At 39.0% G+C, this 12,500-nt stretch overlaps 2 protein-coding genes across 2 annotated transcripts in view; one reads left to right on the top strand and one right to left on the bottom strand.

Annotated features, from left to right (window-relative positions):
* LOC135220631 (uncharacterized) overlaps window positions 1-12,500 on the bottom strand; it is a 189,872-nt gene that overhangs the window by 166,802 nt on the left and 10,570 nt on the right. The window lies entirely within an intron of this gene.
* Window positions 1-12,500, top strand: part of LOC135220630 (protein bowel-like) — a 37,966-nt gene that overhangs the window by 25,205 nt on the left and 261 nt on the right. Inside the window, exons 2-4 of the mRNA XM_064257943.1 lie at window positions 7,143-7,359; window positions 8,680-8,976; window positions 9,926-12,500. The exon at window positions 9,926-12,500 is cut by the window's right edge and continues 261 nt beyond it. Coding sequence (XP_064114013.1) covers window positions 7,143-7,359; window positions 8,680-8,976; window positions 9,926-10,186 — 775 coding nt within the window. The 3' untranslated portion in view covers window positions 10,187-12,500. The remainder of the gene's footprint in view (window positions 1-7,142; window positions 7,360-8,679; window positions 8,977-9,925) is intronic.

Here is a 12,500-nt window from a genome sequence, read left to right as displayed (position 1 = left end):
ACTCCTTCAACCGGATTACAACAGCTAATGGGCCCTTTACAGGTGTCAAGGAAATATGGGGAATGTCAGGTCCAGCAGACGCTAAGGTTAAGGTCCGCTGGGCGGGCAGCCATACAATTCAAAATACAACCTCAAACACTTGCATTTCTCACGAAATATATTGATAATTGACTGATTTTATCGTGGAAATACTGCCCGTCACGTTAGAAAAGGAAAGTTGACTCGCACTCGGGGAAAATACTACGCGAAAGTTGTAGATTATTGTGCGAGTCGGCAACCTAAGGGCACGAGCCCCTGGCGGCCAGTGGGATAATTAATGACAAGTGACGGGCGTGCGGCGTGCACTATGGGTCAGCCCCAGCCGCATAACAACTTTTAACGCCCACTCTCACTTCGTCCTTATCTCCAGGTCTTTTGGTTGCTCTTCAACAAGGTCTTTGTATTCTAATTCTCTTATTTACGACCTCTGATAGGAATTTCGGAGGTTGTCAGAACACAATCTGGGATTTGTAGTGAGTGACAGATATCTTCTACAATAAGAAATGAACTTGTATTATGCGCAAAAAGTCTATTCCGTGTAACCAGTATGAACAGTTGCGGTTTATATTACTCATGTGATATGTAATCAAGCATTTCAAAGTGAAAATTGATCATATAGTATATACAGAGTATCCAAAAAGTTTGGAACAGATGAGAGTCTGCCTTATATTTTCGTCAATCCATCAGCCTCTGGATAAAAGGACATGTCATACATCCTGTGAAGTGATTTGCTCTCTTCCTTATACATATGGGCAAGTATATCAGTACAAAAAAGAAAAAAAAAAGTCCGAGCGAGGAGTGAACAATTGACATGCCAGATTTTAGTCTTTTACACTTGGAACAAGTGCGACTGTGTGTGTGTGTGTGTGTGTGTACTTGCATGCTTATATAGCTATTATCTATACCAGTCGACGTTACAAAGCTATGATGATACTGAGTGGAAATGGTAAAGGAAACCAGTGATTAATGTACTGCTCATATAAATACGTATGGAAATGATGATGACACTCCTTACTGGTAAAAGAATATTTTGAGGTTTTGCTTGATTCACAGTTAAAAAAACCATAATCAATCACTTACCACCACATTCTATATTCATTCAACTATAAAATTTCTTCTGAGGGCAAGCTGCGATTTTGTCCCCCTCTCCCCAACCTCTCTCTCTCTCTCTCTCTCTCTCTCTCTCTCTCTCTCTCTCTCTCTCTCTCTCTCTTATTTATACCCTCACGAGTCCCCAGGCACACGCACTCACATTTTGTTCTACATTTTATGAACTGACCATCGTCCTTGGATTTACCACGTGAGGGTACTTCAGAAACTGACCGGAAATGCTTTGGCCAGTTTTTACCCCCAAACTGGTCCCAACTCCTGCCTGAATGGAGGTGATCTTGGGCAAGGTAAGACAAAGCCATCACACGGAGAGAACTTTTGTTTTGAAGCCAAGTGAGTGTTCCTCATGGGTCGTCGTCCTCTCGAAGTCCTTAGCGAAACGATTTTAATTATTTTCTTTTTTCATTTTTTTTCTTTTGAGGATGAAAAATACGAGCCTCAATTTCTGCTCTCTTATGGAAAATTGCTTAATACAAATATTTGACGAGAAGCAAAACAATCTCGAGAGAGAGAGAGAGAGAGAGAGAGAGAGAGAGAGAGAGAGAGAGAGAGAGAGAGAGAGAGCTGCGTTCCAAGTTCATAACTGTGAGACTGGAAAATTGATTGTATGTGAGGCACGACATTGTACCAAAAGGGATAAATGTAACAAAGTCCTTCCACTAACTCTGCATCTGAATGTATCATCATACTTCTATAGAGAGAGAGAGAGAGAGAGAGAGAGAGAGAGAGAGACTAGATGGCTACACCTCCATCGCTCTCCCGGTCTACGGTTAACGGAACATAATCATTATCTCCTTAGTTATTGATCCTGAGCCTGGTGGTCTACGCCTTGTGCTGCCGTTGCTATACTTTCTCATTTCTGGAATGGAAAAGGAAAAACGCTCCATTGTCGATTCACCTTTGTATATTCTTAATCGCTTTTCCGTGTAATTTGTTTTCTATTCATTTGGAGCTTTTTTTTTTTTTAATTCTTTCTGTACAGTTCTCCATACTATGCATGTCTATCAAGATACCGACTTCGTTATCTCTTTACCTCTTTCCTTCCTTCAACTTTTTTGTTTAATTCATTGTAATCTTCTATAAAATTGTTTTTCCGTGCATTTTCTTTTTCGATTCATTTAGAACATTTCTTTAAAATTCGACCTGTACAGACCACTCATTACATGTATGTCTGTCAAGGAATTGGCTTTGTTATCTTTTTACCTTTTTCTTTTATTCTCTTTTTGTTTCGTTCATAGTCATATTGTGCTTCATATGTAGGTCAGCGTCATTTTTCTCTTTTTAGTATCATTGACCAGTTCAAGGCGTTTGAAAGCCAAAGCAACTCCGATAGCGGAAGACAAAGACAAGTCCCTTACGTTTCAGCTTAGTAACCAAAGTTGGAGATCCCATTAATGTTCAGTATAAAAAAATAAAAAAGACAGTAAAAGAGTGGTCCCAAAAGAAAATGAAGCAACCGAAGAAGAAAGCGAAAAGATAAAAAATTTATCCCTGATGTTCCGTGGTTAATTTTACTTATTCAGGTCATAAGTATGGTCGCGGCATTTATCCAGAATAATGAATGTACTTCCTTCCGTCAAGCTATTATAGCCTTAACCTACTGATTTCATAGAGAGCAAATTACGTTGCGACCGAAGGCGAGCGCGGACTATTCCCTAATCATTGCGTAAAAAGCTTTATATTACCTGATTATAAGGGCTATTGATTATTCCCGAAGATGACGGACAATGGCTCTTAACATCACATTACGATCTTTTATGGCTTTTTATTCTCGAAGTTTAAACTCACATTATTTCTCGGATCTGTGGAACACGAAGAACGAATTCATAGTGAGTAATGAACACTGGTAAGAGAGAGAGAGAGAGAGAGAGAGAGAGAGAGAGAGAGAGAGAGAGAGAGAGAGAGAGAGAGAGAGAGAGAGAGAGAGATCCGACACTTGAAATTAGATTTCATGTGATTTTATCGAAATGGTTTTCAAGATTATTATTAATATATTGTCATTAGACTAATCCTAGCACTGTTTACTTTTCGTCAACATTAACCAAAATAACTTCTTGTTATAAAACTGTTTTTTAGGGTAAAGCATCACTAATGAACAACCGGATATAAATGGTTTATAGGTCATAGTACAGCTTATAAACAAATATTTGCAAAAGAAAAAAGTAAAAAAAAAAAAAAGAACAACGTAATGGTGCAAACTTTTAAGCGCTCTGATGCCCAACCATTAGCTATGCACAAGCGCCAACGGCGATAGACGCAGCGGAGTGTTTAATATTTTTCTTACGAAAGTTTCTTAAGAATGATTTCCTCTTTGTCCTGTGCCTCGTGTCAGAGGGCGTAGCGGAAAGCTCTCATGGGAGGGTGTAGTCATGAAGAGAGAAAAAAAAAAAGTTGTTGCTTAAAAAAGGACAAGTATTCAGTCGAGGAAGGAGTAACACCATGCGACCTGTAATTTAGATCTCCGGACGCACAGGTATTAACCGCGCGACGGAAAATTTACAAATTTCAGGCGGTGATATCTAGATTTTTCTTTCGCGTCAGTTCTCATTGTGCATATTGGAAGGACGTAGTAGTACTTGTTTTTAAACCCGAATCCCCCACACACGTATATATATATATATATATATATATATATATATATATATATATATATATACATATATATTATGTATATATGTATATACGTATAGAGCATATGTATACACACATTATACACACACACACACATATAATATACACACACACAGTTATATATACCTGTGAGTATATATAATTATATATTATTTCTAATTTAATATATTATATATCTATTAGATTCAGGTTTTATTCCACATAGGAAAAAGAAAATGGTATGTCACAGAAAATGCCAACAGTTCCGTCCTCCAATGGACCTCTTCTTGGAGCGTTTATAAGAAAAACGCTTAATAAACGCTCCATTGCAGGACGAAACTGTTGGGCATTTTCTGAGACATACCATTTTCATTTTCCTATGTGGAATACAAAACTGAATTACCATATCTTCGTGCTTAAGACGATTACCAGTAGCCTACTATATATATATATATATATATATATATATATATATATATATACATATATTACATATACGTATATATATGTATATATATATATATCTATATATATATATATATATATATATATATATACATATATATATATATATATATATATATATATATAATATATATATATATATATAATATTTTTTGCGAAAGTCTCGTACATAAAAATTTATGTAGATAGTCAGTATCGATGTGCAGTGAAGCACTGGAAGAGGTTTTATTGGCGTAAGAATGACACGGAGTACAGTTTTTTTTTTTTTTTTTTTTTTTTTTTTTTTTTTTTTTTTTTATATCTCTTTACTCACATGTCTAAAGTGAAGGCGAGCAGGAATAGAAGGCAAAGATCTATGGAAATGGGCAAATACCCATGGGCATTAACCCTTGTTACCGGCGGGAGTTCACGTTGTTTCTTGTGACCTGATTTAGCAGGGTTTATTCGTGTTCAATGCTCCTTTCCTGGCAAAGCCGATTTCTGCCGTCGATGAAAAATGAAGAGTGAAGAGTGAGCGCAATAAAAACAAATAAAAATTGCACCGAAGTTTATTCGGCGCAATCGAGTTTTCTGTACAGCTAATAATGCTGTATGAAACTCTCAGCCGTGGCCCATGACACTTTCAGCCACGGACAGTGGTAGTCTGTCTTGTCATGTCTAAATTTAACCTTTAATAAAATGAAAGCTACTGAGGCTAGAGGGCTGCAATTTGGTATGTTTGATGATTGGAGTGCGTATGATCAACATACCGATGTGCAGCCCTCTAGCCTCAGTAGTTTTTAAGATCTGAGGGCGGACAGACAAACAGCCATTTCAATAGTTTCCTTTTAAAGAAAACTAAAAAATTTGAATTCTCCAGATGACCCTTTCCAGTGACCCAACATGTAAAAGATAGATGCGACATATACCAACCACTTTATATGGCTTTCTAATGCTCATTCCCTTTAACGGCAATCATTAAAAGTCTGTTTACACCATATAAACTTACAACAACTTCTTCTGCCGCAAACTCCGCCAAAATCTGATAGGGCCTGTGGGGAAGTAGAACGTAAACATGTTTCACCCATAACGCTATAAATTTACGGCAAATACAAGCGCCCACAGGAAAAACATCCTTGAAACCTTCCTTGGATGGGTGTAGGTGATTGTGGGGAGGCGGGGGTGACGGTGATGTGGGTGGTGTGTTGGAGTGGTCCGGGGGGGGGGGGGGGTGGTGGTGGGTAGACGCGAGGGGGTTAATAGTTTAGATTGTCGGCGCCGCGGAACAATGGCAGTTAACTACCTGACCCAACAATTAATTACGAGGATTGTTTTGACGTAAGTGACCAGCGAACAAACGTAATTGGTTCTGAGGGCAATCAAATATGAAGATAATGACCAAATGACTGTGTTATTTAGTGACAGAGCGTAATTTCTTGTTATTCTCATTTCTCTCTCTCTCTACTTTTTTTTTCCAGCAGCTATGTTATTTCCTGCCTTTGACGATCGATTTTGATACTGACTATTTTCTAAGGTTGTCTTCAGTTTGAAACGGGGCAGGGGCTAGTGATTTAAGTCCTCAATTGGAGAGTTAAATAAATACTCTTGTAAAATCAGTTCATCTTCAGGTCTCATTTGTACATATATTTAAAAAGAGTTGACTATAAACTATTGTTCAAGCACTCACGAAGACAAAGTAACATTTTTCGTAATTTGCTCCTTTGAAATCGAAATCATATCAGGCGGTGTCTGCAATATATGTGTATATATACATATACATACATACATATATATATACATTATATATATATATTAAATTATATATGAATATATATATTAACATACTATTGTATACATTCTTCATGCGAATGACATTTCTATTGAAACTTAGGGATCTGAGAAAAAAGAAAATGAAAAACCATGATTTTCGACAGACAGTTTGCTTCAGCTAATGTATAATACACACACACACACACACACACACACATATATATATATATATATATATATATATATAATATTATATATATATATATATTTATATATAATATGTATTATGATCCCTGTATATAGCGTGTGCGTATGTGTTTTGCTTGTCTGATGATGAATCAGAATTCACACACACATGCCTAAATATACGTATACACACACACCCACACACACACACACACACACACACATATATATATATATATATATATTATATATATATATATATATATATATATATAATATGTATCCTTGTAGAAACTTATATGCTCACATCGTACGCCTAATTCTGAAGACAAATTATTATACCTTAGTAATTCGTCATTATACAACATATGCCACAAACCGGTATCCACCTGGTGCTGTGAATATTTTTCGAGAGCAGTAATTCACCCACTTAATGAGTCATTCGTGATTTGAAATGCAAATGCGACTGTCCCTCACTATCCTTGAGGTCAGATACATTTGGTAGCCCACATTAGAGAGAGAGAGAGTGATTATATATATAAATCCGGAACTTGGATTTAATGGTTATTTTTTGTTGTCATTCACGCAAATATTAATCCATGAACATTTAATAAAACTTTTGAAACGACAAGTGATTAACGTATTTCTTGTTCAGCGTCCGTTGATATAAAAGTTTTTGCTTATTCAGTAGTTCTCTATTTTGAATTGTCTTTGAAAAGTTGTGTCTACTTCATTTCGTAAATTTCCTCTCCAGGTCTCGACTGCTTGAATATCGTAATTTTTTCTATAGGCTATATGCCCATTATTTTTTCGGACTATTGGGTTACGGCATCCAATTACAAGTAATACAAAGTTTAACTTTTCGTTTGCAAATAGGGCCAAAGACAACCAGATAACAAGATACATTTTAAAGAAAAAAAAAATCATGGGAAATGATTTCTCCGTTCATATGAATCGATTTCTTTCTTTCTCTCCCCCTGAAGGTACATCCACAGCAAAGAGAAGCCCTTCAAATGCACGGACTGCGGCAAGGGCTTTTGTCAGAGTCGTACCCTGGCCGTGCACAGGATCCTTCACATGGAAGAATCCCCCCACAAGTGCCCTACCTGCGGCAGGAGCTTCAACCAGCGGAGCAACCTGAAGACCCACCTCCTGACACACACCGATATCAAGCCTTATACGTGTATGCAGTGCGATAAGGTGAGAGGCGCACTGGATTTTGTCTTGCTGTGTCGCATTCGCTTTGCATCTTTCTGTCTCTCTCTAGCGCTCCCGACTTCATGTCCGAGTAGTACCCGAGTACACTTGTTTACTTCGGGAATAGGCAAAGAACGGTAAAATGCCTGAGAGAGAGAGAGAGAGATAGATAGATAGAGAGAGAGAGAGAGAGAGAGAGAGATAAGTAACGAACCTGAACGATCAGCACTCAGTCAAAATTCGTATCTTCATACAAATCAAAACGGTGTGACGCTGCTTCCAAGTTTTTTTTTTTTCTTATTAAATCTAATTATTATGATTTCATTACGCACTTTAACTTATTCCATTTAAACATCATACCTTACTCCCTGCTGATAATCTAGTACCTGTATCAGTCTCCCGTTGGACGAGTGGACTTCGCGCTCGGCTACCAATCTGGTGGTCCGAGTTCGATTCTTGGCTCGGCCAGCGCGAAATGAGGAATGTATTTCTGGTGATAGAAATTCATTTCTCGATGTAATGTGGTTCCGATCCCACAATAAGCTGTAGGTCCCGTTGCTAGGTAACCAATTGGTTCCTAGCCACGTAAAAATATCTAATCCTTCGTGCCAGCCCTAGGAGAGCTGTTAATCAGCTCAGTGGTCTAGTAAAACTAAAATATACTTAGCTTAGTATATGTATCCAATCACTAGCCTGAAAGCTTAAGTAAAAGGAAAGGAAAGGTGAAAGAGTAATACCTAATTGTCAACAGTACGTTCAGGGACAGTGTCAACTGGGGTCCTGTGGGCACCATGAGAGTTGAAGGAATGCCCTGACCTGCCTGGGTGTGAGCGATGATGAGGCGGGAGACGAGCAGATATTGGTGGAAGTGAAAGCACATTTTACAGAGGCCCCTTGTGTCGCCTGGTGTTGGATGCGGTGATGATGATGATGATGATGAATGCTTAACTAAGAATCTTACCTTCTATTATATTAAGATATTAACCATTTTGCTGACCTTCAGGTAGCCAGATGCGAAGTCTACGACGGACAATTTCCAAATCATAACATTTCCTTAAATCTATATTCAAGCAACCACTGGCAGTGTTAATGTTGAAAGCATTATCTGTTTTCCAGCTCGGGGATAGTTATTATGAAAATTATTGTTTCATATTATTTAATCAATATACAAATTCTTTAAAAAGAATTTTTATTTCATAATGATACTTGCCTGACTTAATCTACTGCATATGCATATTTGGTTGTAGTTGATGTAGTCTTCAGTGGCAGCTTTAAAATTAACGTTCATTATTCATAGATGGCTCGTTTTCTTTATCGCACCAGGTCTTCCGTCGCAATTGCGACCTGAGACGCCACGCCTTAACGCACAATTTGACCTCGCCGCTGGAACTTGACCTCAGCTCCCTTCCGCCGTCGTCTTCAGAGTCCCCTCTGCACTCTCTGGATTTGCCCTCGCCGGCAGCGACCCTTCACCATCGGCCTACGACTCTCTCGCCCACCGGCGTTCCAGGACCAGCGGGAGATGAGGATGACATCGAGAGAAGTTCGGGGGTCCTCCACAGCGCCAGGTCCTACAGCAGCGACGAGGAGGAAGCGGCAAGAGCAGGGAAGAGGTCCAAAGTAAGTTGCTGCGACTGACTGTGAGATCTTCGGGCTACGTCTGATTTGTCCTGATTACTCTCGCTTTCATTTATGTCTCTTTGGTAGCGGATCCCGTCACCCGCCCCCCGCCCCCTCTCTCTCTCTCTCTAGTGACAATCATGACTTCCGCAAAATTCTCTGGGGGTTTTATCGCGTCTAGGATTAAAAAATTTGATCAGTAGACATTTTCATTCACGAAGGTTTTTTCTGATCTCGAATAAACTCGACTATTTATTTATGCCATTAAATAAATCATCACTAAATATGTTTTTGCCTTTCTCTCTTGTGGACTAGAATCATATTCCATTTAAAGTAGTATCATGATATATGTTTAGAATGCGTCATTCACATGATATTTTTATATGGAAAACTCTGTCTCCACCCAAGAAGTACCGTTAAAGACATACGAGGGCATCCTTTTGGTGCGAATGCCGGGTTCGTTCTTCTCTGTTGTTTTGTAATAAGAGTTATTTGATATATTGTTTCTTATCTTTATATCAGAGCTTCTAAAACGATATAGGTACAAAACAAGGTACTTGTCTGATTTTATCTCTTTGTATTGCCATTGACATGACTGTGTTCGTGAAGATCCAGTTTCGCCAAAACTAAAGAAAAATAACTTCCATTTCATAGAATGAGATTCATTCTGGGCGTCAGCGACTCCTAAGATTTCAGGTGCAAATTTTTATTAGAAATTAACTTTTGAGAACCATATATGCAGTATTTCTTGCTCGTTTTATCAAAAGGTCGGTATCTTGTGGAAATGCGTTAGAATGTTTCAAGTTCTCATTTTACGAAAAAAGAAAAACAACAGTAATTGTCCTTTGACGGTATAGCTTATCAATACAGCGTAACTGATATTTGTTAAGTCGGTATGTCGCCAGTGCAATTTATCCCAACCTAATTTCTGTCTTTGTTTTCTTCGCAGACGGATCAGGCTTTAGGGGACATTGACGACCCCATAAGCAGCGTCGATTTCGATGATGACGAGGACGATGATGAGGACGATTTTACGAAAGACGACCTCGACGACGACGATGATGACGACAGCAACCACTCGAGTCCGCCGACCCTTTTGGGCAGGTTCCGATCCCAGGCGCAGAAAGAGGCCTTGAATTTAGGCGCTTCCAGCTCCACCGCCTCCCTCGCCTCGTTCAGCATTGCTTCCATCATGGGCGGCGCTGAATGATAGGCTGAAATGGTCGGGATGCGAATTCAGAAGCGCTGTGTGTTCATTCGAGAGATGAGACACGAAAGTGAAAAGTGAGAACGGTTATATAGAAGCGAAGAAATGCCATATTTCCAGCGAGGAAACCTAGGCCTAAGCGATGAGTTCCTACCGTACAAAGACTCATTTCGAATAAAAGACATTGCGCATAAATCATTTTCAGATCAAAGAGTGAGCTTTATACTAAGTTGTCACGAATGTTGATGATAATCCTGAGTCCAATAGCTCCTTCCTGGGTTACTCACCGGACAAGGAACCACAGAAGTCTCCTCTCACAATTCAACGGGGGCAGCCTCCCCGGTCTGGTAGATAAAGAGAGTGGAGGTGTCAGGTCGTCTAGTCATGGACCAATCTAAAAAAAGGCGGGAAAGGTTCTTTGTATTCCTCATCTCTAGACCGCATGCGCGCCCTTGAAGACAACGCGCAAACACGTTCTCAGAATTACTACACTGAAGAGTTTCATTCTTGAGCAAAGAAGACTGATAACGAAGGTCCTCCCTCCCCCGTCCACATCGTTTATGCGGCGTTGGTGAAATATTCGGAAAAGGAAAGTCTAACTGACAGAAAAGACTAACATCCACTTCAGGTTCTGCTGTAAATTGTGTAAGAAAGAAACCAGGCTTTAGACTTTTAGAATGTATGTGCGCTTTTATGTTGGTGTGCTCACAGTAATGTAAAGTAACTACTTATAAGTCATGGAGAAAGAATAGCACGTGTTTGTTTAAAAGACTTACCAGTATAGTGATATTTGATTTCGAGACCCAAAGAGGGTTCACATAATCACTCCGAGATTGCAATAAAAGTGTTAAGCAAAGCAAGGTTTATCGCTCAGAAGGCGTAACAAAAATTGCAAGAAGCGATTGTCGTCGTAAGAAGTCGTCCTAGGGCCAGTCGTTCTAGAGCCCGAAAGGACAATTTGTTGTCGTCTATCCTGTGAACATTTACGAGGTGTACTGGCGCATTCATTGCTACGGGTTGAGGGTGAACAGACACGTAAAGTGACCCCGAAAATGTCAATGAACAGGTCTGCCTGAGCAAGAACACTGTTCACTGTACCAAAGGCGGTAACAGGAGGGATCTACCCGTCCCGCTGATGTCAAATTATTTGCGATCTATTGGAGCTACATGATGACTTTGGGGCGTTTGTTTATAGTTGCTTCATACAATGTCTAATCTCGACACTTAGTGAGGAAATGAAATCCTTGGCGATATGGACCAAGTCTAATTATTCCACTGTAGGTGGTCATTTTGAACTCTTGATATCCCAGTGATGCTCCGGTGGTACAAAAGATGTCTTTTGAAGCGTTAAGATTTCAGATTTTTTTTCTTTTGTTTGATTTTAACTCGTTGTTTCTGCGTGACGGAAATGAAGGTTTCTTGCCGAGTACCAATAAATCTCAAGAAGACTGTTGCGTCCTCTGGTCTCTTTCTGTCTCGAAGCTTTTGAAATTAGGAAATGCAGAAGATTTGTGGAAGAAATCAGTGACTTTCTCGCGCTAATGAGCGAGTATTGAGCATCGTTTTCTCACTTCAGCGGCAGATGGTAAGATAAAAATCATGGAAGTAAAGAACACCAAAATAAAATACCCTTTGGCTGCTCTGTTCACAAAAGGTATTCTCGTTTTCTTAGCTTTCGGGCAAAATGAAACCTGGTCTGAAGCCAATTCATCAGCAATATTAATAAAACACGTTCCAATACCTCAGTGTAATTTATAATCATTTTTTGTTATTGTTGTTGTTGATGTTTGTGTAGTAATCTTTTTTCATAAGTTTGCAGACACCTCCCGTGTGAACATTCCATTTCATTTTCTCCGCGTGCCATTTCATTCATAACTTCACCTCGGACAGGGCAGAGGAAGTAATCTGCTCTATATTATTATTATTTTGTGGGCACTGGCTGCCATTGTGCCACACAGGTCAAGGGGATCATTTACAGGAACAAATATCATTTGAAGTCGTTTATGGATCTTCCAACCTGTCGGGTTGCTGTGAAGTGGCAAGTTTGGATCCGTCAATAACGATTGTTTCGTCATTTCCGTTTCGTTGTAAATCAAGCTCAGGTCTGTTGATTTTGTTTTTATTGTGTCAGTGTGAAACAAACGAATGTAACAGTTACTATTACAATCACAAAGTTCTGGGCATTTTTTTTTGTAAGTATTCACGAATGTAAGATTCGAGATATGCGAGGTAGTATGCATATGCTGTATGTAAGTTCATGTATGATAAAATTATAACTCAGGTGATCTTTAAATTTTGCATCATTCATTTTTCCGAC

The sequence above is a fragment of the Macrobrachium nipponense genome, chromosome 2 (assembly GCF_015104395.2).
Source record: "Macrobrachium nipponense isolate FS-2020 chromosome 2, ASM1510439v2, whole genome shotgun sequence".
NCBI classification, from domain to species: domain Eukaryota; kingdom Metazoa; phylum Arthropoda; class Malacostraca; order Decapoda; family Palaemonidae; genus Macrobrachium; species Macrobrachium nipponense.
This window is presented reverse-complemented; position numbering and strand designations above follow the sequence as displayed.